The following is a 26,559-nucleotide window of genomic DNA, read 5'->3' on the forward strand; positions in this document are numbered from 1 at the left end:
TAAGAAGCTTAGTAGAAGAGTCCCCACTTTTTGAAACAGTGTGCAGCAATGACCACAAAGTCTTCAGTGACTACAAATCCCCCATAGACATGACCGGAGCTTCTGTTTGATGTACAATATCGCATGAGCTGCAAAGGTAAGTAAGAATCAATATAAGTATGGCAATAATTATCCTCAATGAAGAAAACAAGAGATTACTACTTCCAGCTGTAAGTATTGCGAAGAAAAGCAGCCTCATGAATCAGAAATACAATACACTTAATAAATTGTAAAACCTTGTACAGTATGAATTACATCTCTATTAAAAACTATTCATCTCCAACCAAAGCAGTGCATTGGATCTGAAGTCCACTTGGTTGCCTTTTATTCATTTTCTGGAATCCTCATTCTGTTACTGTTTATGCCCAGACTGCTAAAAAATAACCTTAACCTGTATCCTAACACACTTACAAACTGTATCATTATCATGACTTCAAGTGAATCTACTTCAGTCTACAGACTACATTCTACATTATTTGCTTCTCCGGTTACATCAGTACATACACCAGGATATTTTCTTGATATCTTTTACAGTAACTTAAAACACAATTTGTATTTCATAGTGAAGGAAAGAGAAACAATTGAAATCTTTGATTTTTTTTATTTCGCCTTTTTTTGTTGCAGAGCAAACACTGGCAGAGAAAGTCAACTGCAAGACACGACACCGCCTCCTCATTAAGACTAAAGTGTGCTGAAGCAAAGCTTTGTGACATATTTTTGCATTCAATTATGCTTTAGAACCAAGTTGATCCATTCAAGGTGTTTTGAGATATCGGTGTAGACATTGGGTAAATCTGGGTAGTTACAGTCATAATTTCTGTTGAAAGACACAACACCAACAGCCTTCCTCTTGCACACCAGAGGTCCACCAGAATCACCCTGTGAGGAAGAAAACATTTAAATTACCCAAAGTAGAGTAAGGTGATTATTCACATTTTTAGCATAAGACTCACTTTGAACATTCATACCTGACAGAATCCCTTGTTCGTGCCATATCCGCCTGCACAGATAACTTTAGCAGGAATGTGAAACCATATCTTCTTACATTTTTGTGGGTTAATGACAGACACATTCACCACTCTCAGCTCATCCACAGAGGAACCGTTGCTACTAGTCTTACCCCATCCAGCCACCTGACATGTTTCATTGTCTTTTAGGTTTATTTCACCAGGTGGAAGTTGAATTGTTTGCACTCTGGAGTTCAGTTGAGTTTTGTTTGCTAACTGAAGACATAATCAGAAAGTAAAAAAGAAAGTAATGTCATTATGCAGCATGGTTGGTGCAGGACATTTACATTGTATGGGTTTTAACATGATCCATGTAAATAGTTAGACCACAAAATGATGAAACTAAACTAATCTAAACTTACTTTAAGGAGCATGATGTCATCTTGCAGGTCAATGTTATTAAAAGATGGAGCAATGAAACGCTTTTCAACTTCTATTTTTTCATTATGGAGATCCTTGAGATTATGGGTGCCAAGAACAACATGTAAAGGGTAGCTGAAAGAAGGACCATTGGGAGATGGTCAATACTTTTTCTAAAGTTGATTTGTAGTTAAAGGAAACAGAGTTTGCCTTGGATGGAGATTCATTACTCACTCTTTGTAACAGTGCGCAGCCGTCACGACAAAGTCTTCGCGAATCAGAAATCCTCCACACACATGACCTCCGTTGTTCTGGAGCGAGACCATGTACAAAAATGAGTTCTCCGGGGCTTTTTGTCCATCTATGATTTCACTCCCATGTCCTGCAAAAAGTAAAAGTCCAAATGGGGTTAGATAAACATGGAAAATGAGGTTAATAAACTATTAAACGGTAGGAGATAACTAATTAGATATGTAATTCTTACCTATTTGTCTGAGACATGTCAGAACTTGGAGAAGCAGAAATGCTTGGAGACCGTTCATGATGGCAGCAAAACTCATGCCTTCTTGAGATGTCAAGACCCTTTTATAGTAGAGTTAGTTAGTTTCGTTGCCAAGCATGTTGTCATCTATCTGTTGTCACATCTAACCACATCCTTATTAGATAACATGTTTAGGATGTTTAAGATGTTTATATCATTGATTCATGTTCCCTTATCTGAATCATATTTATGTACAATATATCGCTAGAAAGGGATTTATCACAGTGGTTCACACAAATGCATTTTTCCATGGCTTACTTGTTATGAAGTTGGGGCAAAAGTACAATAAGGAAGTTCTGGTCCCTCATGATCTGTTACCCTGTGGTGGATGTGGTCACTCTATTTTCATATTGTCCATTTTCCCACACTGTCAAAAGTACCAATACTTTCAGTAGTGTGTGAAGTATTTGCTGCCTTCTCACAGCCAATCATGACTGCTTTCGAGTTCTCTAGGGGAGGCTCACTATCACACACTTAGAAAAACCCTGCTGTAGTAGATCTAAAGTCCACTTTGTCAAATATGATTCATTTCCTGCAATCTTCATTTCATTACCCTTTTTTGGCTGAATATAACCTGAACATGTGTATATGTTTATCATTTATACATTTTCACCTGATGCTACATGTTTAATAACTTGCACCATTACGAGAAATGAAAAAGTAAAAAAAAAAAAAAAAATGGTGTTTAGGCACAACTGTGACGTAATTGCATTGAGAGAATGAGGTTATGTTTAGTGACACTGATGGTATGGTGGCGGTGATAAAGAAGAGAAGACAATGCTGGAGGTGTGGGGGAGACTTTGATGACGAAGACCTGGAAGGCTGGAGGCGGATAGAGTAGCAGAGGCATGCTGTCACTTCAGTGAAACTGAAGTGACAGCATGACATTGGCAGAGGGGAACCTATTTGAGGCTTGAAAGAAACATGATTGGCTGAAAGTGATCGTGGCAGAGTGGCCAAAGTTGTAAACTCACATAGTCATTGTAAGAAGAAGAGCGAGAGAGACGGTTAGCATAGATGCTATGCTATGCTTAAATAATGTTTAATATTTTTCACACACTTACACTTACTAACATTCTTCTCTAACCATGACTATGTATTTTTAGCTCTAGTAGCTTTGCTATGTTGAACACACGAGAGACACCTGTTTTAGAAACCACACTTATTTTTATTTAGATTTTTGTTGCAGAGCAAACAGTGGCAGAGCAAGTCAACTAAGAGGCATGACATCACCTCCAATTGCAATTACAGTGTGCTGAAACACTGCTTAAATTTGCATGTTTTTCTTTAATCATTTTTGCCCTTTACAACCTCGTTGATCCATTCAGTGTGTTTGAGGATATCCGTATAGACGTTGGGTAAATCTGGGTAGTTACAGATGTAACTTCTGTTGGCAGACACAACACCAACAGCCTTCCCTTTGCACACCAGAGGTCCACCAGAGTCACCCTGTGAGGAAGAAGACATTTAAATTACCCAAAGTAGAGTAAGGTGATTATTCACATTTTTAGCATGAAACAGGTTAAGACTCAATTTGAGTCCCTGTGAGGAAGAAGACGTTTAAATTGTTTACTCAAGGTAGATCGACGTGTTTCAACCATTTTCTAACATGAAACCAGTTAAGACTTAATCTGAACACTCATACCTGACAGAATCCCTTGTTCGTGCCATATCCGCCTGCACAGATAACTTTAGCAGGAAGGTGGTGCCATATCTTCTTACATTTTTGTGGGTTAATGACAGACACATTCACCACTCTCAGCTCATCCACAGAGGGACCGTTGCTACTAGTCTTACCCCATCCAGCCACCTGACATGTTTCATTGTCTTCTAGGTTTATTTCACCAGATGGAAGTTGAATTGTTTGCACTCTGGAGTTCAGTTGAGTTTTGTTTGCCAGCTGGAGACATAATCAGAAAGTGAAAAACAAGTAATGTATTTATTCATCAAACTGCAGCATGGTTGATGCAGGACAGTTTGAATTAATATTGTTAAGTTACATTGCTGCTGCTGCTACACTTTTGCTCTTCCTGGAAACAGAATCTGGACTTTAACATAACTCATGTAAATAAATAGACCATGAATTTAAGTCACCTGAGACTATTAATGCATTGATATATGCTTACCTTAAGGAGCATGATGTCATCACCCTTTCCAACGTTCTGATAAGATGGGTGAATGATCTTCTTTCCAATTTCTATTTTTTCATTATTGACATCCTTGAGATTATGGGTGCCGAGAACAACATGTGTAGGTTTGCTGAAAGAGAAATCATTGGGAGGTGGTCAGTATATTTTCTTAGACCGATTTCTCGTGACATGATCCAGAAATGGTCTTACACCTTGCCTTAAGATTGAGGACTCACCTGTCCACACAGTGCGCGGCAGTGACCACAAAATCCTCAGTGACAAGAAACCCTCCACACACATGACCTCTGATGTTCTGCACTGAGACCATATACAGCAGTGAGTTCTCCGGGGCTTTTTCTCCATGTATGATATTGCTCCCGTGAGCTGTGAAGATAAGTAAAAGTTAAAATTAGCTTAGCTAACTGCTAACTGGTAACTGCTGTTACACAATGTTTGAAGAAAAAAAATTCTTACCATTTTGTTGAAGACATGTCACAACATGGAGAAGCAGAAATGTGTGCAGACACTTCATGATGCTGGCTCTTGTCTTCTTAGGGGCAAACTTACATTTTTATACATTTTTTTCATAGGAAGTATGATTATCATCTGACGTATTTTACGTCTAACCACATCCTTTGTTTTCTGTTTCTGCAACATTTGTATTATCTTATTTATCTATGGTGCTTCCGGGTCACATATAAACATTATTTCATCAACATGAGGTTAGCACAGTTTTCTGCATTTTCCTTTTCTAGTTTTATACCTATTCGATTTTTACTAAATACTTCAGCATTTACTAATTGTTCGGTTTCTTGGGTCCTATTGGGCCTCATTTTATTCAATAGTCCCCAGTCAAGGGACTTTGGTTGGATTCATCTCATAGCTAGAAATACATATGCAACATTAAGTTTCTTCACTCTGATCACTCCGTTAATCCTTTAGTCGATCTTCATGAATTTGTTTGTGTTTCTGATACTTCTGTATTGAAGGTAAAGGAGAGTGACTATTGAACTTAAAATCACCAGAGAGATGACTTTAATGGTTTCCTAGGTGCACTATAAAGTGTGTGGAGGCTAGTTTTCCAAGTTTTGACTACTTACTGGTAAAGATAGTGAGAACCCGGGCCCCTAAGCTCTCACCGGGCCTATAGACTCTGTGTTCACCATGAGACAGTTTTTATAACCCAATGCATAACTACTGAATTTCCTTGCGACCTGGGTGTACAGCTGGGATAAGCCTGTTGCATTCTCAATTTCAGTTAACAAGTTAGCCTAACACAACTGATTTGAGTCAGATATGTTAATAATTTGAGTGCTTCAGTTCAACATTCATACTATTTAAATTTTGTCATGAGCCATGCTTTAGTCCCCATGTTCCTGTGTTTTTTGTCCTTTTGTTTCCTTGCCATGTATCCATGTTTTCTGTTTTTGACTTTTGGATTTATCTGCTGTAATCCTCAAAAGTACACTGCCATGACTAAAGCAGAAAACTAAGTGAGACTCGTGAAAACATTACGTCACTTAAACTACTACATACAATTTTTTTGAGTGTAATTCAGCGCAAATGCAAATAAAGTTTCTCTGACTAAAGTGATCCTGACAGAACTACTACTAAACACTGTTGATGGATTCAAGCCATTTGTATGCTAGGTTAATTTGACAATATGTAATCATTTGTGGCACCCCATGTGCTCGAGCCGTTTGGAAGTTCTCACAGTCAAGATGTCGCTATCGTCATTTCAGCTGAGTTAACAACTTGCCACTGCAGTTACTCTGATGAAATCTACACACTGCACAAAGAAGTTGAGACACTGTGCATCATTGCGTTTCTGTTGCATAAGCATTGAAATATCACGGAAGAGAGAGAAATACAAAGTGATTTACCTTAACAGACCTTAACAGTAACTTTTCAGTCCTCTATAGGTCCCACAAAAGACTCCAGTGCCAGAGAAACTAGTAAGCAAGGGCTAGAATGTAGCAAACTAGTTTTCTTTTTAAGAAAGACTTAAAGTACCGTACTGCAGCCATGAATTCCTCACACAGCCAAGATAGTGAAACAACATGGACAATAGTAGGACCTTGCCTAAGTGGAATGCACTCCCTAATAATAATAAAAAAAAACTTCTTCTTTCAGTTCTTTGTTAATTCAAAGTTTTTATGGAGTAATCACTATTTGAAAATAACCTCCTAAAACCTTGGGGTTTTTAACTATATAACTTAACATTTTCTAAAACACCCTGAAGAGACGAGCACGAGAAACGCTACATATCATTAGAGAGAGATATACAAGCACATGCTGTGGCTGATCTTAATTTACCAGAGTCTAGATGCAAAATCAAGATTCTTTGTTCACAGAGAGACATTTCTTAGAATTGTTCCGTAAATGTGATAAACCACAAACACCACAGATTCAGACTGCTAAGGCCACAGGCAAGAGTAGTGTGACATTCTTTGACATTCGAATAACATAGAGTTGTCAGGCCCCAGGGTGCAAACAAAAGGTTGTTTAATAACTAAAGGCGCTGCTTAGGTGAAACTTATGAGCAATCAAAGTAGAACACGAGGAGGCAAAACAGACAGGAAACCAAGAACTCTTCCCCCTTCACACTTATTCCTCACCCGCCTGCTGTCTGGAATAAGTTGCCAAAGTATGAGGGCCCTCAGAACCACAATAGTGTCTTACTGACTCCTCAGCTTCTAGAGGCTGGACTAGTACATGCTCATGCATGTACACACACGCATACATAAAGACATTGCTGCCATTACGTTTATATGACTCCTAGTCATTATGGTTCATCTATTCAATGTTAATCTGCTGCTAAATAGGCCTAGGTATACACTGATCACCCACAACATAAAAACCACCGACAGGGTGAATATCATTGACCATCTTGTGACAATTCAATGTTCTCCTGGAAAACGTTTGAACCAGGCATCCCTGTGGGTCTTACTTAGACATGTACCACCCATCTAGACCAGACCAGGCACCTCCACCTCATAGCAATGACACTCCTTGATGGCAGCAGCCATCCCCAGCAGGATGCAGCCTGATACAGACAGGCTCCTCCCCTCAACCCATAGGACCCAAAGGCCCCCACTAACAACATTCTGTTGCCACCACGGGACGCCCTCAGAAAGCCCATGTCCATTCTCACAAGGGAGAGCTACACAATATTAGGCAGGTGGTCAAGTGTTATGCCTGATGGGTGTATATAAACTGTATGTATGAAACTCACTCTGCCAAGACATCATGAAAAAAGTTGGTTTTAAGAGAAAGAAAGTACAGGTACAAATAGAAAAGGGCAGCAAAGCCACAGACCTTTCATTTTCTGTAACAGTGGCCGCGCAGTATGCTGACTACATCTATCATTTCTTCAATAATTTGAATGTTCCCAAAGTAAGCCCAGAGGATGTCTTGCTACTTAAAGAATCTATCTCTCCTGAATTTATAAAAAAAATCTATTCCTTCAATACAAAGCGGGAATAGCTGCAGGGCCAGAAGGCTTTCCAGACGATTTTTTAAAAGATTCTCACATAAATTAGTTCCCCTTTTGCATGCGATGTACACTGGATCCTTTCAAACAAAAATTCTTCCTTTGTATCATGCCACCATTTCACTCTTCTTGAAAAAGGACAAGGATCCCCAGTGCTGCTCTTCTTTTTGACCTATCAGCCTCCTTAATCAGTATTTTAAAATCCTAGCTAAAGCCCTAGGTCTCCGTTTGGAGATGATTCTTCCCTCCATCATTTCCAGTGACCAAACTGGCTTTGTCCGTGGTAGACAGTCATTCTGTAATGAATGGTGACTGCTCAATATCCTGCATACTCCTTCCCAACATTCTGGTGCTGAGGCTGTCATTTTGTTTTTTTTCGTCTGCAAATTGTCGTACCATTTAAGATGATTAAGGACTCATTTAAGTATCTTTATGTGACTATCACTCGGACATACTCAGAACTATTTCAAGCTAATTTTGCTCTTCTTTTTGAGCGCTGTAAAGTTGACTGAGAGTTCCTTGAGAGACCTAAGCGGCTTGAGGGCCTTTCTGCCCCTGATTTCCAATTCTACTACTGGGCATCGAACTTAACCAACATGTCTTTCTGGCTTCTGTCTTCCGACCGTGTCAACTATCCAGTATGGGCCAATATCGAGGCCTCCCTTTGCCACCCATACTCTCTCTCTGCTCTCTTAGGGGCATCACTCCCAGTTTCAATCCTCAAACATAATGTTGTTGTATGGCATTCTTTAAGAATTCTAAAACTATTTAAACTTTCCTTTGGCTTTCAGAGCATCCCTCCCCCCTCTAGCTATTCCTCTGTTATTAAAATCTGGCATGGAAAGGGCATCCAAAAACTGAAGAACTTGTACATAGATGGTGTCTTCACCAGTTTCACACAACTCCAAGAAAAATTTGATCTCCCAAGGTCTCCTTTTTTTCAGTTCTTGCAGGTGAGGGATTTTATTAGGAAGACATTCCCAAATTTTCCCTCTCTCCCACCTAAAACACATCTTGATTATATTATTAACATGCTTTTGCACTCTCAAAGGGGAAGGCTGGCCAAAGTTTATGAATACATCATTTCAAGAGGAGCTTGGCTTTGACATCTCAAATGACATTTGGGACACAGCCTTGAATCACGTACACTCCTCATCCATATGTGTACGTCATAATCTTATCCAGTTCAAGGTATTGCACCGCTTACATTATTCTAAGACTGCCCTGCTAAAAATTTACCCACACGTTGACCCCCTGTGTGACAGATTCAAAATTCTTCCTGCAACTTTATATCACATGTTCTGGGGTTGCCCTGAGTTAGTTTGATTCTGGTCTTCTTTCTTTGATTTATTCTTTAAAATATAAAAAAAAAATGTGTTGCTCTGCCCTGCCCCCTTATTGCCATTTTTGGTGTAACCTCAGAAAACATATCTACGACCTCTCGTCAATGCAAGGCTTTGGCATTCTCCTCCTTACTTGCGCGACGGTTGATTTTACTGAACTGGAAGAATGCTGCTCCACCCACCCACACACATTCAGCAAGAGTATCATGTGTAATCTCAAGTTAGAAAAGATCAGGTTTACTGTTAATGGTGCTCTTCAGAACTTTCATAATACATGGGATGACTTTATTGAATTTGTAAACCAATTAGATGGGCTTCAATTACAGCGATAAGCTTCCAGCTGACCCAGTATAATTCAATGTACTCTTACCAGCGATGGTTAGCGATGGTTCTATATGATCTTATAGGTATTGTTTTTATTTCTGTACTCACCTATTTTATGGATGTGCTGGATATAATCCTGTGTGCCCTGACGGTTGATATGAACAGGCATCCAAGGAACTCTCAATAAAAATTAAGGTAAATAATGGAAGACCTATTGTTGTACATAGTCTGTATTAAAAAAAATGGATCAAATCATCAGAATACAAGCCTTTAAAAACAACAGAATATTTTGATCAAGGTGAAGATTTGGTGTTAAATTCAAATATGAGTTTTGTGTAGTCTCATTCCATTGTGGTCAAAACTGAAATGCATTTATTTTTTAAATTTTTTTTACACAATAAGTATGAGTTCTGGGACTGAAACAGCAAATGCACACTCTCTGTCTTTCTCTGACCCGCAATAGATTTATCGTTCTTCCTTGACCAAATTAGTGCCTTGCCAATATGTGTCTAAAGTATGCTGATAAGATAATAGTCATTGTCTAAAGTAATTTCTTACATTAATCAGAAATTGTCTAAGAAGCTTAGTAGAAGAGTCCCCACTTTTTGAAACAGTGTGCAGCAATGACCACAAAGTCTTCAGTGACTACAAATCCCCCATAGACATGACCGGAGCTTCTGTTTGATGTACAATATCGCATGAGCTGCAAAGGTAAGTAAGAATCAATATAAGTATGGCAATAATTATCCTCAATGAAGAAAACAAGAGATTACTACTTCCAGCTGTAAGTATTGCGAAGAAAAGCAGCCTCATGAATCAGAAATACAATACACTTAATAAATTGTAAAACCTTGTACAGTATGAATTACATCTCTATTAAAAACTATTCATCTCCAACCAAAGCAGTGCATTGGATCTGAAGTCCACTTGGTTGCCTTTTATTCATTTTCTGGAATCCTCATTCTGTTACTGTTTATGCCCAGACTGCTAAAAAATAACCTTAACCTGTATCCTAACACACTTACAAACTGTATCATTATCATGACTTCAAGTGAATCTACTTCAGTCTACAGACTACATTCTACATTATTTGCTTCTCCGGTTACATCAGTACATACACCAGGATATTTTCTTGATATCTTTTACAGTAACTTAAAACACAATTTTTATTTCATAGTGAAGGAAAGAGAAACAATTGAAATCTTTGATTTTTTTTTATTTCGCCTTTTTTTGTTGCAGAGCAAACACTGGCAGAGAAAGTCAACTGCAAGACACGACACCGCCTCCTCATTAAGACTAAAGTGTGCTGAAGCAAAGCTTTGTGACATATTTTTGCATTCAATTATGCTTTAGAACCAAGTTGATCCATTTAAGGTGTTTTGAAATATCCGTATAGATGTTGGGAACATCTGGGTATTTACAGATAGAATTTCTGTTGAAAGACACAACACCAACAGCCTTCCTCTTGCACACCAGAGGTCCACCAGAATCACCCTGTGAGGAAGAAGACATTTAAATTACCCAAAGTACAGTAAGGTGATTATTCACATTTTTAGCATAAGACTCACTTTGAACATTCATACCTGACAGAATCCCTTGTTTCTGGGATATCCGCCTGCACAGATAACGTTAGCAGGAAGCACAAATTTCTTATGATCCCACATCTCTTTACATTCACGTGGGTTAATGACAGACACATCCACCATTCTCAGCTCATCCACAGAGGGACCGTTGCTACTAGTCTTACCCCATCCAGCCACCTGACATATTTCATTGTCTTCTAGGTTTATTTCACCAGGTGGAAGCTGAATTGTTTGCACTCTGGAGTTCAGTTGAGTTTTGTTTGCTAACTGAAGACATAATCAGAAAGTAAAAAAGAAAGTAATGTCATTATGCAGCATGGTTGGTGCAGGACATTTACATTGTATGGGTTTTAACATGATCCATGTAAATAGTTAGACCACAAAATGATGAAACTAAACTAATCTAAACTTACTTTAAGGAGCATGATGTCATCTCGCAGGTCAGTGTAATTAAAAAATGGAGTAATGAAACGCTTTTCAACTTCTATTTTTTCATTATGGAGATCCTTGAGATTATGGGTGCCAAGAACAACATGTAAAGGGGAGCTGAAAGAAGGACCATTGGGACATGGTCAATACTTTTTCTAAACGTGATTTGTAGTTAAATGAAACAGAGTTTGCCTTGGATGGAGATTCATTACTCACAATCTGTAACAGTGCGCAGCCGTCATGACAAAGTCCTCACGAATCAGAAATCCTCCACACACATGACCTCTGTTGTTCTGGAGCGAGACCATGTACAAAAATGAGTTCTCCGGGGCTTTTTGTCCATGTATGATTTCACTCCCATGTCCTGCAAAAAGTAAAAGTCCAAATGGGGTTAGATAAACATGGAAAATGAGGTTAATAAATTATTAAATGGTAGGAAATAACTAATTAGTTTCGTAATTCTTACCTATTTGTCCGAGACATGTCAGAACTTGGAGAAGCAGAAATGCTTGGAGACCGTTCATGATGGCAGCAAAACTCATGCCTTCTTGAGATGTCAAGACCCTTTTATACTAGAGTTAGTTAGTTTCGTTGCCAAGCATGTTGTCATCTATCTGTTGTCGCATCTAACCACATCCTTTGTAGATAACGTGCAAGATGTTTATATCATTGATTCGTGTTCCCTTACCTGAATCATATTTATGTACAATATATCGCTAGAAAGGGATTTATCACAGTGGTTCACACAAATGCATTTTTCCATGGCTTACTTGTTATGAAGTTGGAGCAAAAGTACAATAAGGAAGTTCTGGTCCCTCATGATCTGTTACCCTGTGGTGGATGTGGTCACTCTATTTTCATATTGTCCATTTTCCCACACTGTCAAAAGTATCAATACTTTCAGTAGTGTGTGAAGTATTTGCTGCCTTCTCATAGCCAATCATGACTGCTTTCGAGTTCTCTAGGGGAGGCTCACTATCACACACTTAGAAAAACCCTGCTGTAGTAGATCTAAAGTCCACTTTGTCAAATATGATTAATTTCCTGCAATCTTCATTTCATTACCCTTTTTTGGCTGAATATAACCTGAACATGTGTATATGTTTATCATTTATACATTTTCACCTGATGCTACATGTTTAATAACTTGCACCATTACGAGAAATGAAAAAGTAAAAAAAAAAAAAAAAATGGTGTTTAGGCACAACTGTGACGTAATTGCATTGAGAGAATGAGGTTATGTTTAGTGACACTGATGGTATGGTGGTGGTGATAAAGAAGAGAAGACAATGCTGGAGGTGTGGGGGAGACTTTGATGACGAAGACCTGGAAGGCTGGAGGCGGATAGAGTAGCAGAGGCATGCTGCAGGTTCAGTGAAACTGAAGTGACAGCATGACAGTGGCAGAGGGGAACCTATTTGAGGCTTGAAAGAAACATGATTGGCTGAAAGTGATCGTGGCAGAGTGGCCAAAGTTGTAAACTCACATAGTCATTGTAAGAAGAAGAGCGAGAGAGAGAGGGAGACGGTTAGCATAGATGCTATGCTATGCTTAAATAATGTTTAATATTTTTCACACACTTACACTTACTAACATTCTTCTCTAACCATGACTATGTATTTTTAGCTCTAGTAGCTTTGCTATGTTGAACACACGAGAGACACCTGTTTTAGAAACCACACTTATTTTTATTTAGATTTTTGTTGCAGAGCAAACAGTGGCAGAGCAAGTCAACTAAGAGGCATGACATCACCTCCAATTGCAATTACAGTGTGCTGAAACACTGCTTAAATTTGCATGTTTTTCTTTAATCATTTTTGCCCTTTACAACCTCGTTGATCCATTCAGTGTGTTTGAGGATATCCGTATAGACGTTGGGTAAATCTGGGTAGTTACAGATGTAACTTCTGTTGGCAGACACAACACCAACAGCCTTCCCTTTGCACACCAGAGGTCCACCAGAGTCACCCTGTGAGGAAGAAGACATTTAAATTACCCAAAGTAGAGTAAGGTGATTATTCACATTTTTAGCATGAAACAGGTTAAGACTCAATTTGAGTCCCTGTGAGGAAGAAGACATTTAAATTGTTTACTCAAGGTAGATCGACGTGTTTCAACCATTTTCTAACATGAAACCAGTTAAGACTTAATCTGAACACTCATACCTGACAGAATCCCTTGTTCGTGCCATATCCGCCTGCACAGATAACTTTAGCAGGAAGGTGGTGCCATATCTTCTTACATTTTTGTGGGTTAATGACAGACACATTCACCACTCTCAGCTCATCCACAGAGGGACCGTTGCTACTAGTCTTACCCCATCCAGCCACCTGACATATTTCATTGTCTTCTAGGTTTATTTCACCAGATGGAAGTTGAATTGTTTGCACTCTGGAGTTCAGTTGAGTTTTGTTTGCCAGCTGGAGACATAATCAGAAAGTGAAAAACAAGTAATGTATTTATTCATCAAACTGCAGCATGGTTGATGCAGGACAGTTTGAATTAATATTGTTAAGTTACATTGCTGCTGCTGCTACACTTTTGCTCTTCCTGGAAACAGAATCTGGACTTTAACATAACTCATGTAAATAAATAGACCATGAATTTAAGTCACCTGAGACTATTAATGCATTGATATATGCTTACCTTAAGGAGCATGATGTCATCACCCTTTCCAACGTTCTGATAAGATGGGTGAATGATCTTCTTTCCAATTTCTATTTTTTCATTATTGACATCCTTGAGATTATGGGTGCCGAGAACAACATGTGTAGGTTTGCTGAAAGAGAAATCATTGGGAGGTGGTCAGTATATTTTCTTAGACCGATTTCTCGTGACATGATCCAGAAATGGTCTTACACCTTGCCTTAAGATTGAGGACTCACCTGTCCACACAGTGCGCGGCAGTGACCACAAAATCCTCAGTGACAAGAAACCCTCCACACACATGACCTCTGATGTTCTGCACTGAGACCATATACAGCAGTGAGTTCTCCGGGGCTTTTTCTCCATGTATGATATTGCTCCCGTGAGCTGTGAAGATAAGTAAAAGTTAAAATTAGCTTAGCTAACTGCTAACTGGTAACTGCTGCACACAATGTTTGAAGAAAAAAAATTCTTACCATTTTGTTGAAGACATGTCACAACATGGAGAAGCAGAAATGTGTGCAGACACTTCATGATGCTGGCTCTTGTCTTCTTAGGAGCAAACCTACATTTTTATACATTTTTTTCATAGGAAGTATGATTATCATCTGATGTATTTTACGTCTAACCACATCCTTTGTTTTCTGTTTCTGCAACATTTGTATTATCTTATTTATCTATGGTGCTTCCGGGTCACATATAAACATTATTTCATCAACATGAGGTTAGCACAGTTTTCTGCATTTTCCTTTTCTAGTTTTATACCTATTCGATTTTTACTAAATACTTCAGCATTTACTAATTGTTCGGTTTCTTGGGTCCTATTGGGCCTCATTTTATTCAATAGTCCCCAGTCAAGGGACTTTGGTTGGATTCATCTCATAGCTAGAAATACATATGCAACATTAAGTTTCTTCACTCTGATCACTCCGTTAATCCTTTAGTCGATCTTCATGAATTTGTTTGTGTTTCTGATATTTCTGTATTGAAGGTAAAGGAGAGTGACTATTGAACTTAAAATCACCAGAGAGATGACTTTAATGGTTTCCTAGGTGCACTATAAAGTGTGTGGAGGCTAGTTTTCCAAGTTTTGACTACTTACTGGTAAAGATAGTGAGAACCCGGGCCCCTAAGCTCTCACCGGGCCTATAGACTCTGTGTTCACCATGAGACAGTTTTTATAACCCAATGCATAACTACTGAATTTCCTTGCGACCTGGGTGTACAGCTGGGATAAGCCTGTTGCATTCTCAATTTCAGTTAACAAGTTAGCCTAACACAACTGATTTGAGTCAGATATGTTAATAATTTGAGTGCTTCAGTTCAACATTCATACTATTTAAATTTTGTCATGAGCCATGCTTTAGTCCCCATGTTCCTGTGTTTTTTGTCCTTTTGTTTCCTTGCCATGTATCCATGTTTTCTGTTTTTGACTTTTGGATTTATCTGCTGTAATCCTCAAAAGTACACTGCCATGACTAAAGCAGAAAACTAAGTGAGACTCGTGAAAACATTACGTCACTTAAACTACTACATACATTTTTTTTGAGTGTAATTCAGCGCAAATGCAAATAAAGTTTCTCTGACTAAAGTGATCCTGACAGAACTACTACTAAATACTGTTGATGGATTCAAGCCATTTGTATGCTAGGTTAATTTGACAATATGTAATCATTTGTGGCACCCCATGTGCTCGAGCCGTTTGGAAGTTCTCACAGTCAAGATGTCGCTATCGTCATTTCAGCTGAGTTAACAACTTGCCACTGCAGTTACTCTGATGAAATCTACACACTGCACAAAGAAGTTGAGACACTGTGCATCATTGCGTTTTTGTTGCATAAGCATTGAAATATCACGGAAGAGAGAGAAATACAAAGTGATTTACCTTAACAGACCTTAACAGTAACTTTTCAGTCCTCTATAGGTCCCACAAAAGACTCCAGTGCCAGAGAAACTAGTAAGCAAGGGCTAGAATGTAGCAAACTAGTTTTCTTTTTAAGAAAGACTTAAAGTACCGTACTGCAGCCATGAATTCCTCACTCAGCCAAGATAGTGAAACAACATGGACAATAGTAGGACCTTGCCTAAGTGGAATGCACTCCCTAATAATAATAATAAAAAAACTTCTTCTTTCAGTTCTTTGTTAATTCAAAGTTTTTATGGAGTAATCACTATTTGAAAATAACCTCCTAAAACCTTGGGGTTTTTAACTATATAACTTAACATTTTCTAAAACACCCTGAAGAGACGAGCACGAGAAACGCTACATATCATTAGAGAGAGATATACAAGCACATGCTGTGGCTGATCTTAATTTACCAGAGTCTAGATGCAAAATCAAGATTCTTTGTTCACAGAGAGACATTTCTTAGAATTGTTCCGTAAATGTGATAAACCACAAACACCACAGATTCAGACTGCTAAGGCCACAGGCAAGAGTAGTGTGACATTCTTTGACATTCGAATAACATAGAGTTGTCAGGCCCCAGGGTGCAAACAAAAGGTTGTTTAATAACTAAAGGCGCTGCTTAGGTGAAACTTATGAGCAATCAAAGTAGAACACGAGGAGGCAAAACAGACAGGAAACCAAGAACTCTTCCCCCTTCACACTTATTCCTCACCCGCCTGCTGTCTGGAATAAGTTGCCAAAGTATGAGGGCCCTCAGAACCACAAAAGTGTCTTACTGACTCCTCAGCTTCTAGAGGCTGGACTAGTACATGCTCATGCATGTACACACACGCATACATAAAGAAATTGCTGCCATTACGTTTATATGACTCCTAGTCATTATGGTTCATCTATTCAATGTTAATCTGCTGCTAAATAGGCCTAGGTATACACTGATCACCCACAACATAAAAACCACCGACAGGGTGAATATCATTGACCATCTTGTGACAATTCAATGTTCTCCTGGAAAACGTTTGAACCAGGCATCCCTGTGGGTCTTACTTAGACATACCCACTTACTTAGACATGTACCACCCATCTAGACCAGACCAGGCACCTCCACCTCATAGCAATGACCCTCCTTAATGGCAGCAGCCATCCCCAGCAGGATGCAGCCTGATACAGACAGGCTCCTCCCCTCAACCCATAGGACCCAAAGGCCCCCACTAACAACATTCTGTTGCCACCACGGGACGCCCTCAGAAAGCCCATGTCCATTCTCACAAGGGAGACCTACACAATATTAGGCAGGTGGTCAAGTGTTATGCCTGATGGGTGTGTATAAACTGTATGTATGAAACTCACTCTGCCAAGACATCATGAAAAAAGTTGGTTTTAAGAGAAAGAAAGTACAGGTACAAATAGAAAAGGGCAGCAAAGCCACAGACCTTTCATTTTCTGTAACAGTGGCCGCGCAGTATGCTGACTACATCTACCAATGCAGAAATGATGCACATATGGGAAAAGGCGTCATGGTGAGCCAGACAAAAACCACATGCCCAGCTGAGTTGCTGCAGTTAAGATACCTGCTCTTATGTCATGTCATTCAGTGAAAAGAAACTTAAATTAATTCAACTTTATTAATACTTCTGTAAAAAATCAAATATCTATGGGACACACTGGAACAATCCTCATCCACAGAGGCCCCTCCCCTCAACTCATAGGGCATTCTGTTTCCAGACACCACATGACACCCTCAGAAGGACCAAGCATGTCCATTCTCTGATGAGTCACAGCTGTTTTGGAGAGACACATTATTAGGAAGGTGGTCATAATGTTATGCCTGATTGGTGAATGTTTTGCTTCTTTGGCAGTCAGCTCCTTGGATTCTCCTTTTTAAATGACAAACACAGACTACTGCCACCTGCTAGTTTAGAGAGGTGCAAATGTACATGCTATTATACAGTTGTTGTAGTCTTTCTGGTGTGTTCAATACACAGGCAGCATGATGCAACCTCACAGACAGCCTTCGTTGCTGGTAGCTCTTTGATGTTGTTCTGACATTTAATGGCCTTCCATCACACGATAGAGAGGGTAGTTGCAAAACCAAGATTCTGTTACATGGAAACACTTGACACAATCCAGCAGAAGCATTTCTGCGAAATCTGCAGCAAGTAGACAAACCGCAGAAACCACAGTATCCAGATTAGGTTTACAAATACTACGTCTGTTTCAAGCAGTAGGACGCGTACCTAAATGGAAAAGACGGTATGGTCATATTTTGTGGGTCTCAATCAAACGTGGATTAAATTACATTTGTTACTAATAACAGTGTTCTGCGCAATAGTTGTCAGATACAGTTATCAGCGCATCAGTTACAAGGACCAAGAATTACTGCATTGTTTTTTTCTGCTCATTACGAAGTCACGTGTCTGGTTTCTTAGCTGCTTGAACTGCTAACCACACACCCACATGTCTGTATGAGCATCTTTTTCAGGACATTCACTGACATATGCATTCCCTAGCCCCTTACCCTAACCATAACCATCTCAAGTAAGTGGTGTCTTTGGCCCGTGGCCTGAAAAACATTGACCCTGGTGTAAAAGTCAAACAGGTCCTCAAGAAGTCAGCTGTACAAGGGCACACACACACGCGCATCATCAGTCTCTCAAGATTACACAGCATTTTCACATGCCAATATGTTCCACTGAGTCACAATGCTCCTTGCCACTGCCACCTGTCAGTCAATGACTGCAAATGTACCCACATTCAAATCGGAATCTCAATGCTGTGGTTTCTGTTACTCATCTTGTCTTCATTTCAAAGGCTTTGCTGGAACACTGAAATGATAAAATCCTACAAACGGATCAAAGGTGACAACTGAAATGCAGATTCATGAAAAAGTGTTTTAAAGGAGAAGAAGCAGGAGCAAGAGGCGCAGAAGGCAAAAAAAGACAAAAAGAAAAGAAAATGTCACATTCAGACCACACCATGTATGACGCTGATGTTTTCCAGGCAGCAGAGCCACAGACTCATTTTCACTGTTGTGAGGTAGCTCATCTGTCTTCTGGCCACATGCACTCACCACCATAAGACAAGGTTGCACTGATGCAGAACTGATGCACAGAAGAAGTCACAAAAATGCAGACAAAAACCACAGACTATATATGAGGGGTCGAAAGGACTTTACAAAGACACCCAGCTAGGTTGCTGCAGTGAAGATGCCTGCTCTGTACAGCCTTCTGCTTTTTTGTATCCTGACATGTCTCGGACAAAATGGTAAGATGACAGAACTTAAATTGTTACTCTCTTTTACGACGAGGAGACATTCACTCACACGTTCTTGTAATTACAGTGCATGGGAGTGAAATCATTGAGGGAAGAAAGGTCCCAGATGAGTTAATGACATATATGGCCTCAGTGCAGAACAACAAGGGCCATGTATGTGGAGGGTTTCTCATCAGGCAAGATTTTGTGGTCACTGCTGCACACTGTTACAAAAGGTCAGTTTATTAGCTAATGTCGAAGTAGTTTCATTGTTTTAGTTTATTTTGAGTGTACAACTTAAAAAAGACAAAAAGCAATGACAGTTACATGTTTAATTGTCACTCTTTCAGGGACCTTACCAGTGTTGTTCTGGGCACCCACAATCTCAAGAAGGTTAATAATGGCAAAATGAGGTATAATGTGACGCAAGCATGCAAGCATCCAGATTTTAAAAATGCTTTATATGGTGATGACATCATGCTCCTCAAAGTAAGTATATACAGTAACTGATCATAATGATAATGAATGCATTATAATATAATAACCTGCACCAAGTCTTAGCTTCTTGAAGTCTATGGGATTTCAGCTTTGTTTCAAATAACTCTGAGCTGTTGATTTCACTGCTGTTCTGCTGAGGTGTGTAGTACTTTTGAATTGTGTTGAGAAGTACAGACATTGCTTTCTTTTATTTTGCCAACCCCATTTTAATCAGTGATGGTGGATTTAGTGCAAGATTAATTATTAATGCATTCATTCTTGCCACTGTCTCTAATTTTATGGCAGATGAGAGTGTTACCGTACATTATTTAACATAACTGCCCACTTCTTTAATTCTGTCTATGTCCTACAGTATATATACAGTCTATATACTGTTTATAATATATCAGTATATATATATATAGTATATATATGTTCTCTATTTGTCTAATGGAAGATAAGAACTGTGCAATAACTGGTATCTGCTTCTTCTGAGTTTTCACTTCCTGATTTTGTGCAGCTGTCTCAAAAAGCTCCCCTGGGCAAACGAATAACAACCATTAGGCTGCCAAAGGCTGGCATGAAACTAAAGGACAATGCGAAGTGCCACGTCGCTGGATGGGGCTTTGTGAAAACTGGTGGTAAATATGTCGATGCGCTTCAAAGTGTGGATGTGACCGTTGTTAACCTGAAGGAGTGTCAGCAACAATGGAAGCAAGTTGACACCAATCTTCCACACAATATTACCTGTGCTGGTGGATATAAGACCAACAAAGGATTTTGTGGGGTATGCTCCTCCTTTTACAAAATGCATCAGTTGGTTTCCAGTATTAAATGTTGGATACACAAACCAAGCTTCTCCCTCCTCCTTGCAGGGTGATTCTGGTGGTCCTCTCGTGTGTGACGGGGTAGCAGTTGGTGTTGTATCTTTCAACCACAAAAAAGACTGTGACTACCCAAACAAGCCCAACATCTATACAGATGTATCAAAGTACCTGCCCTTGATCAACAATATTCTCAGGCACAAGGGTTGTACAACATGGGATAGCACGGCATAATCATTTAGTTTTTTGTTTGTTTTTTGCAGAGGTATTTCAGTGGCTGCTGCAAGAGAAAACTTCAAAAAGATGTTTTGCTTATTTTTATTTCATTTTCAAAAATTTGCTTTTTTTTGATATTCAGTCAGTAACAATCACAGGTGTGTAATATTGCTTTAATGTCAGTGATGAATGATGTCAGTGAAAAGTGGTAATGCTTTCACAGCTGACTGTGAGAAAACTGATGCTCGTGCTTGAACCTGGAAACAGTGGCTTCTGTGGTGCAACTTCTTTGTTAGACTTCAAAAAGAGACGTGTCTGTGGGCCATCTCGTGTAGATCCACACCAAAGAATAGTTGTTTCCATTATGCTCTTCATCAATAAAAATTTACCCTACTATGGTTCACTTGATGTGGCTGAGCAGAGGGAGAGGGGGGGATGTGAAAAGAGTTTGAATTGTCACTTTCTCAGAGAATGCCGTAGCAGCATGAAAGCAACTTGTCTTCTGAAGAGCGAGGTGAAATGTGTCACAGTGCATCAGCACACATCAGATCTAGAAGCAACAACTAGTGAACTACGGAAGTAAGTTATTATATTCATAGATGCATACAGTTAAACACTAGAATTTAACTTATTTATTATTTACCTTATTTGCTTACCCACCACTTACGTGTGACCTTCAGAATACAGACAGAACTACAGTCCATGAGGTACAATGTTTGCCATGTTCATCACTAGAACTAGCATGTCAGAGTGCTGATATTGATTAATTAGCACTAAACACAAAGAGTAAAATGACGAATGTCACATTCGATAGAAAAAATTGATTTCAGAAAGCATTACAATTTTTAACCACACGGTGGCGGTAGAGCAGCGCTAGAGACAGTCATGAGGTTATACCCTCAGAAACCATACAAATAATTGTACTTAAGTTTCATCGCAAAGCATTGAGCAGTGGTTGAATAAACCAACTAATAAACAATTCTATTCCCTGAAAAAGAAAAAAGAAAGAAACCCACAGGTTCAGAAATGTGAAAATAAAGGGCGACCTCGAGACCATCCTGCAGTAACTCCTAATGCGTGCTTCAAAAGGTCATTTAGTTGCCCCCTTTTGCTAGTAGATGAGTTTCTGACTGTGTTTTTCCTTGTGGTGGGTTAAGAACTCAAGCTTTAAATTGCCACATTACTTAACTTCTGTGACTAAAGCTTGATTTATGTTCCCAGTAGATCTATGCAGAGCAGGCTACGGTAGTGTATGCATACTTGTTTGATGGTGTGTCTCTGCTGGCGTTGGTTATGTTAAGTTTTTCTGTGAACTTCCCACAATGGCGACTGGAACTGAGCAGCTGGTGTGGGAGTTTAAGCTAATAAATGTTGACCAACACTTAGCAAAGCAGAAAAGAGAGTAGAGGCAGAAGAGGGGAGAATTGTTTTCATAGGGAATAGCATATGGTACTGTAATGCTTCGAGGTCCGGGTTGGTGGATTGCGTTAGCTCAGCAGGAGCTGGGATTTCCACAATGCTCGTCGTTCATTGAATGTTACATCAACCTTACCATGCACGGTTGTACGGCTGCTAATTGTCATACATGGACAAAATATACACCACGTGAAAGTTGTGTATGTTGAGAGAGAAAAATTAAAAGGTCAACAAGAGCTCCAGATTATGCGTCTGTCTATGGCAGGGGTCGGCAGCCCGCGGCTCCGGAGCCGCATGCGGCTCTTCCGTTCCTCTGCTGCGGCTCTCCGTGGCGAGCGGTGCGGAGCAAGGATGCTGAATAAAAGTCGTTCACTTTTTCACGCGAGCTGCCTCAGAAAAGCGGCAACTGTTCAGTCAGTAGTGAACAAACAAGAGCTACACAACAACTGAATGACATTGAATGCCACACCACCACTCACACTCATGGTCGTAACTATTGACTGTATACAAAAAACACTCCCACAGTGCATTGCAGCTCATATACTCTTTGCTATCGAGTATTTAATTCAAATGTTGTTTATTTTAGTTCGTTAGTTTTTTAAACAATAATAAATTTGAATTTATGGTGATCTTGTAACATTAAAATAAAATGTGTTTAATTTTTTGTCGCTCATAATATACGTCACGACTGCCGATGTGCGACACCCGCCGGCAAGTCCAGCCCACTATTTATTGAACTTTTCCATGGCAGGTAAGCCAACCATGGATAAATCCCTGTTATGTATGCATAAATACAGTTTTGTTTTCTCTGTAGCAATTCTTTCATTTCATAAATGCAACACACTATAGTTTTTTTATACATAGGCCTAGCATAGAGGTAAAAACGATATATGCAGTGTTATCTTCCTTTTAGATGTCAAAGGGGTTTCGTGGCTCCCAGTGTTTTATTTCCATGGGAAACGGGTCCGGTCCAAATGGCTCTTTGAGTGTTGAAGGTTGCTGACCCCTGGTCTATGCTAAGAGTGCCGTGCTGCTACTCCACTATCCAGGCAACACATGTCGTAAAGGTGCCTTTCATAACATCAGCTGTTACAGTACGGCATCAAGCTGTATTATACACATTTAAGTATGAAATACATTCAACAAAATGTTGTTGTTTTTATGCAAACGTATAATGTGAACATCAAGACACTGAGATATTACTACTGAGATCATACCGACCTCACATTTGTGTTTTTATTTAAAGTATGTCTAATTTTAGTACAAACACCAATTATAGAAAAGACTAAACACTGTTTTCAGATTAAAGTGAAACAGCAAGAAACAAAGCCTTATTTTGCAAACAATATTGAGAGCGAGCACAGAAATACGTCTGCAATAAAAGAAATTAGCATGCCATGCTATCATATGTTTAACAGTCATTTTGGCTGAGAATCTCATCGATCCAGGGCTTGTATTTTGATACATCTGTGTAGATGTTGGGTAAGTTGGGGTAGTCACAATTATTATTACAGTTGAAAGACACAACACCAGCTGCTTCCCCGTTGCACACGAGAGGACCACCAGAATCACCCTGTGAGGAGGAAAAAGCTTGTTTATTCTTCATTCAGGACTGAAACCCAGAAGATTTTGTGAAAGGACAAACATACCCCACAAAATCCTTTTTTGGTGTTAAATCCACCTGCACAGGTGATGTTGTTTGGAAGCCAACATCCAAAGTTTTTCCACTTATTCACACATGCAGCCGTATTAATGACAGTCACATCGACCTCATGTAGAACATCAACAACTTCACCACCACTTTTTGTAAAGCCCCATCCAGCTACACTGCACTCTGTGTTCTCTTGTATCTCATATTCTGACAGTCCAATTATTTGTTCTTGAATGTTCTGTTGAGCCTTTCTGTCCAGCTGCAAATGCAAAAATAATGAGAGAAGTGAAAATTAAAACTGACAGACCCAAACTGTGGCACAAAAAAAGTAATGAATATCTAGAAGATGCATCTGTGCTGTGTAATGATATCATTGCTGTGTTCTTGACAATTAATGTAAAGTAACACATGTTGACTTACTTTGAGAAGCATGATGTCATCACCTTTTCGAGCATCCTCATAATTTGGATGCTTGCATGTCTTTACAGTGTATCTCATGGCATCAGCAGCCTTGAGGTCGCGTGTGCCTACGACAACACTTGTAGGATTCCTGAAAACAGTTAGTATGTGTAAAGGTAAATATAAATAGATAATTTCATAAAAGGAAATTAAAGCAAAGGTATAATCCAGGTATTAATTAAACTAACCGACAGTGGGCAGCAGTGACGGCAAAGTCATAACTGATGAGGAATCCTCCACATATGTGGCGAGGTTCACTGTTCTGCACTGAGACCATGTACAGCCTTGAGCCCTCTGGTACTTCTTTACCGTTTATGATGTTACTTCCATGCGCTGCAAAAATAAGAGGAAAACAAATTGAGTTCATGTGTTATTTTCAGACAGATGATAGTAATTATATCTAGTAGTCTCACCATTCTTTCCGCTACATGTCAGAAAATAAACAAGCATGAGCTGTCGAAGAGCAGCCATCATGACTGCAACGACTGTAGCCTCTGTGGAGTGAGGTCGATCCCTTATATACACACAGCCAGCGGATTTTTTTTTTTTTTTTTTTTTTTCCCTGTCTATACTTGGTTTCTTTATCAGCATAAACATGAAAAACAGCATAAGGTGTTGACCTGACCTCCAAATTCACTAGATCCCAAACTGATCAAAGTATTTGTGAGATGATCCACAGAGGTCCCTCCCCTCAACCCACAGGACCCAAAGGCCCCCCACTAACAACATCAGAACCCTCAGAAGGCCCATGTCCATTCTCTGATGAAGTGTTCTGGGGGCACAGGGGAGACCTACAAAAAGTTGTGTGCAGCCATCTGAGGCCCAACTACAGTAGTATATCCCTCCCAGATGTCTCCTTTTTTATTTCTATACAATGTTCAATATAAAAGATGCAACATACTGGAGTGGAGGGATATTTCAAAGAACCTTTCATACAGCTTCAACCGAGTAACAAATCCAGAGTAACCAGGAAAGTAATATCTTGCTTTGCTGCTGAGTAATTAGTCATGTAACTACTTTGCTGGTGTATGTTTAATGAGTGATCACTGTTTGAAGGTATATTGCACACACCTGCTGATGTCTGCATCTTTGATCAACTGCCAAACTCTAAATAGATACATAATTGCAAGATAATGCAACTCACTAAACTCAAGGGTGTGAATTTTGATATCAGGTGTAAACTTTGTGATAATGTCGATGAAACAGCAACCACAGTTTCCATCAGCAGATTGAGCACTGATATTCTTACATGCACTGATATTCTTACATGCAAAGCTGTGAAACTAGCGGAGAGCGGGTCACATGAGGACTTTCCCAGAGTCCCTAGATGTTATTACTGACCGGAATTAGACGTGCTATTGAGAGAAGTGCCATAAAAACATATAGAAAACCAGGCCAAACCCATGCATATTCTGCCAGGCCAATCCACTCAGGGCTCAGATGTAAGGTTATTAAACATATTGCCCTTACAACAGCGCAGGACATTACACATTTGACTTAATCATCTCTTCACTGTCCTGTAGGAGCACGGAGTAGAAGGGTTTCCTCTGACAGAAATTTGGTACCAGTAGTCAAATCAAATTTTTTTTGTGTAAAAACCAGGCACCGTGGGAATGACTAGTAATAGTCTCTTGTCTTTCTGTGCTGTCTGTGTCTTTCTGTCCATGTGTGGTGTTTGAGCATAACCAGTCTAATCACATGCAGCGCATCAGTGGCACTGAAAAATGTGTCACATCATAGAAGACAGAATGTTCTTATACAACTTTGTCCTTATCTCTTAACATGAGTCTTGTGTGTTGGCATCAGTGAGGATGTACCACTTATCCTCACTAGGGTCACGGGGGTTGCTGTAATCGGGTAAACGGTGGGGTACACCCTTGACAGGTTATCCAGTCTATCACAGGGCCAACACAAAGACAAACAACCATTCACACTCACACTCACACCTAAGATCAATGTCAATTTAGAGTCACCAATTAACCTAACGAGCATGTCTTTGGAGGTGGGCAAACTCCCCCAAGAAATACCCGAGCCGGACCCGAACCCGCACCTTCTCAAGCGAAAGGCATCAGTGTTAAACACAGAATGACTGTGCCGCCCCTGACAGTAGAAGTGAATGACATTATCCATCCATATGACAATTCAATGCTGGGAAACCTTTGGACCTGGCATGTATTTGGATGTTACTTAGTCATGTACCACCCACCTAAACCAGACCAGGCACCCCCACCACATAGCAATGACACTCACAAACAATGACAAACAGCATAAGGTGTTGACATGGCCTCCAAATTCACTAGATCCCAACCTGATCAGGCATCTGTGGGATGATCCCATTGTATTTGTATTCGAATAAAATTCAAAATAGGTGTAAAAATTCTTTTTGTTTTGTTTTGTTTTAGTTACAGTTCTAATTCAGAATATGTAAATGTAAAAAGAAGTATTCTTTCAGTAGCCATTTTAA

The 26,559-nt window shown here is 39.5% G+C and overlaps 6 protein-coding genes across 7 annotated transcripts; 1 reads left to right on the plus strand and 5 right to left on the minus strand.

Annotated features, from left to right (window-relative positions):
- Window positions 1-643: 643 nt before the first annotated feature.
- On the minus strand, window positions 644-1,972 carry LOC125008912 (duodenase-1-like). The gene is made up of 5 exons (XM_047586318.1): window positions 1,891-1,972; window positions 1,641-1,788; window positions 1,409-1,541; window positions 1,008-1,262; window positions 644-918 (listed from the first exon to the last, which is right to left on the minus strand). Exons 1-5 carry the CDS (start codon window positions 1,964-1,966, stop codon window positions 763-765), a joined length of 768 nt encoding a protein of 255 aa, XP_047442274.1. The 5' UTR covers window positions 1,967-1,972; the 3' UTR covers window positions 644-762.
- A 979-nt stretch (window positions 1,973-2,951) lies between these two features.
- Window positions 2,952-4,613, minus strand: LOC125008913 (duodenase-1-like). Its single transcript, XM_047586319.1, has 5 exons — window positions 4,551-4,613; window positions 4,313-4,460; window positions 4,074-4,206; window positions 3,593-3,847; window positions 2,952-3,396 (listed from the first exon to the last, which is right to left on the minus strand). The coding sequence occupies exons 1-5, from the start codon at window positions 4,606-4,608 to the stop codon at window positions 3,235-3,237; spliced, it is 756 nt and encodes a 251-aa protein (XP_047442275.1). The 5' UTR covers window positions 4,609-4,613; the 3' UTR covers window positions 2,952-3,234.
- A 5,842-nt stretch (window positions 4,614-10,455) lies between these two features.
- Window positions 10,456-11,795, minus strand: LOC125009511 (duodenase-1-like). 2 transcript variants are annotated; one of them, XM_047587539.1, is made up of 5 exons: window positions 11,715-11,795; window positions 11,465-11,612; window positions 11,233-11,365; window positions 10,820-11,086; window positions 10,456-10,730 (listed from the first exon to the last, which is right to left on the minus strand). In XM_047587539.1, exons 1-5 carry the CDS (start codon window positions 11,788-11,790, stop codon window positions 10,575-10,577), a joined length of 780 nt encoding a protein of 259 aa, XP_047443495.1. In that variant the 5' UTR covers window positions 11,791-11,795; the 3' UTR covers window positions 10,456-10,574. The 2 variants fall into 2 exon arrangements, with proteins under 2 accessions (XP_047443495.1, XP_047443497.1); XM_047587541.1 differs by having other exon boundaries at window positions 10,664-10,730; window positions 10,984-11,086.
- Window positions 11,796-12,793: 998 nt separating this feature from the next.
- On the minus strand, window positions 12,794-14,433 carry LOC125009512 (duodenase-1-like). Its single transcript, XM_047587542.1, has 5 exons — window positions 14,371-14,433; window positions 14,134-14,281; window positions 13,895-14,027; window positions 13,414-13,668; window positions 12,794-13,217 (listed from the first exon to the last, which is right to left on the minus strand). The coding sequence occupies exons 1-5, from the start codon at window positions 14,426-14,428 to the stop codon at window positions 13,056-13,058; spliced, it is 756 nt and encodes a 251-aa protein (XP_047443498.1). The 5' UTR covers window positions 14,429-14,433; the 3' UTR covers window positions 12,794-13,055.
- A 4,435-nt stretch (window positions 14,434-18,868) lies between these two features.
- Window positions 18,869-20,963, plus strand: LOC125009583 (granzyme B(G,H)-like). Its single transcript, XM_047587653.1, has 5 exons — window positions 18,869-19,064; window positions 19,141-19,288; window positions 19,403-19,541; window positions 20,050-20,316; window positions 20,405-20,963. Exons 1-5 carry the CDS (start codon window positions 19,007-19,009, stop codon window positions 20,585-20,587), a joined length of 795 nt encoding a protein of 264 aa, XP_047443609.1. The 5' UTR covers window positions 18,869-19,006; the 3' UTR covers window positions 20,588-20,963.
- A 2,225-nt stretch (window positions 20,964-23,188) lies between these two features.
- Window positions 23,189-24,636, minus strand: LOC125008860 (duodenase-1-like). Its single transcript, XM_047586191.1, has 5 exons — window positions 24,509-24,636; window positions 24,284-24,428; window positions 24,057-24,186; window positions 23,635-23,895; window positions 23,189-23,558 (listed from the first exon to the last, which is right to left on the minus strand). The coding sequence occupies exons 1-5, from the start codon at window positions 24,567-24,569 to the stop codon at window positions 23,397-23,399; spliced, it is 759 nt and encodes a 252-aa protein (XP_047442147.1). The 5' UTR covers window positions 24,570-24,636; the 3' UTR covers window positions 23,189-23,396.
- Window positions 24,637-26,559: the final 1,923 nt, after the last annotated feature.

The sequence above is a fragment of the Mugil cephalus genome, chromosome 6 (assembly GCF_022458985.1).
Source record: "Mugil cephalus isolate CIBA_MC_2020 chromosome 6, CIBA_Mcephalus_1.1, whole genome shotgun sequence".
NCBI classification, from domain to species: Eukaryota; Metazoa; Chordata; class Actinopteri; order Mugiliformes; family Mugilidae; genus Mugil; species Mugil cephalus.

What these genes read in the sequence shown, in the direction of transcription:
- LOC125008860 (XM_047586191.1), bottom strand. Translation starts at nt 24,569, where the DNA reads ATGATGGCTGCTCTTCGACAGCTCATGCTTGTTTATTTTCTGACATGT. An exon ending in GACATGTAGCGGAAAGAATG is followed by an intron (nt 24,429 to 24,508) that starts GTGAGACTACTA and finishes TTATTTTTGCAG; the next exon opens with CGCATGGAAGTAACATCATA. An exon ending in CCAAAAAAGGATTTTGTGGG is followed by an intron (nt 23,559 to 23,634) that starts GTATGTTTGTCC and finishes TCCTCCTCACAG; the next exon opens with GGTGATTCTGGTGGTCCTCT.
- LOC125009511 (XM_047587539.1), bottom strand. Translation starts at nt 11,790, where the DNA reads ATGAGTTTTGCTGCCATCATGAACGGTCTCCAAGCATTTCTGCTTCTC. An exon ending in GACATGTCTCGGACAAATAG is followed by an intron (nt 11,613 to 11,714) that starts GTAAGAATTACG and finishes TACTTTTTGCAG; the next exon opens with GACATGGGAGTGAAATCATA. An exon ending in ATGACATCATGCTCCTTAAA is followed by an intron (nt 11,087 to 11,232) that starts GTAAGTTTAGAT and finishes TTATGTCTTCAG; the next exon opens with TTAGCAAACAAAACTCAACT.
- LOC125009583 (XM_047587653.1), top strand. Translation starts at nt 19,007, where the DNA reads ATGCCTGCTCTGTACAGCCTTCTGCTTTTTTGTATCCTGACATGTCTC. An exon ending in GACATGTCTCGGACAAAATG is followed by an intron (nt 19,065 to 19,140) that starts GTAAGATGACAG and finishes TTGTAATTACAG; the next exon opens with TGCATGGGAGTGAAATCATT. An exon ending in GCTGCACACTGTTACAAAAG is followed by an intron (nt 19,289 to 19,402) that starts GTCAGTTTATTA and finishes TCACTCTTTCAG; the next exon opens with GGACCTTACCAGTGTTGTTC.
- LOC125008913 (XM_047586319.1), bottom strand. Translation starts at nt 4,608, where the DNA reads ATGAAGTGTCTGCACACATTTCTGCTTCTCCATGTTGTGACATGTCTT. An exon ending in GCCGCGCACTGTGTGGACAG is followed by an intron (nt 4,207 to 4,312) that starts GTGAGTCCTCAA and finishes TTTCTCTTTCAG; the next exon opens with CAAACCTACACATGTTGTTC. An exon ending in CGAACAAGGGATTCTGTCAG is followed by an intron (nt 3,397 to 3,592) that starts GTATGAGTGTTC and finishes TCTTCCTCACAG; the next exon opens with GGTGACTCTGGTGGACCTCT.
- LOC125008912 (XM_047586318.1), bottom strand. Translation starts at nt 1,966, where the DNA reads ATGAGTTTTGCTGCCATCATGAACGGTCTCCAAGCATTTCTGCTTCTC. An exon ending in GCTGCGCACTGTTACAAAGA is followed by an intron (nt 1,542 to 1,640) that starts GTGAGTAATGAA and finishes TCCTTCTTTCAG; the next exon opens with CTACCCTTTACATGTTGTTC. An exon ending in CGAACAAGGGATTCTGTCAG is followed by an intron (nt 919 to 1,007) that starts GTATGAATGTTC and finishes TCTTCCTCACAG; the next exon opens with GGTGATTCTGGTGGACCTCT.
- LOC125009512 (XM_047587542.1), bottom strand. Translation starts at nt 14,428, where the DNA reads ATGAAGTGTCTGCACACATTTCTGCTTCTCCATGTTGTGACATGTCTT. An exon ending in GCCGCGCACTGTGTGGACAG is followed by an intron (nt 14,028 to 14,133) that starts GTGAGTCCTCAA and finishes TTTCTCTTTCAG; the next exon opens with CAAACCTACACATGTTGTTC. An exon ending in ATGACATCATGCTCCTTAAG is followed by an intron (nt 13,669 to 13,894) that starts GTAAGCATATAT and finishes TTATGTCTCCAG; the next exon opens with CTGGCAAACAAAACTCAACT.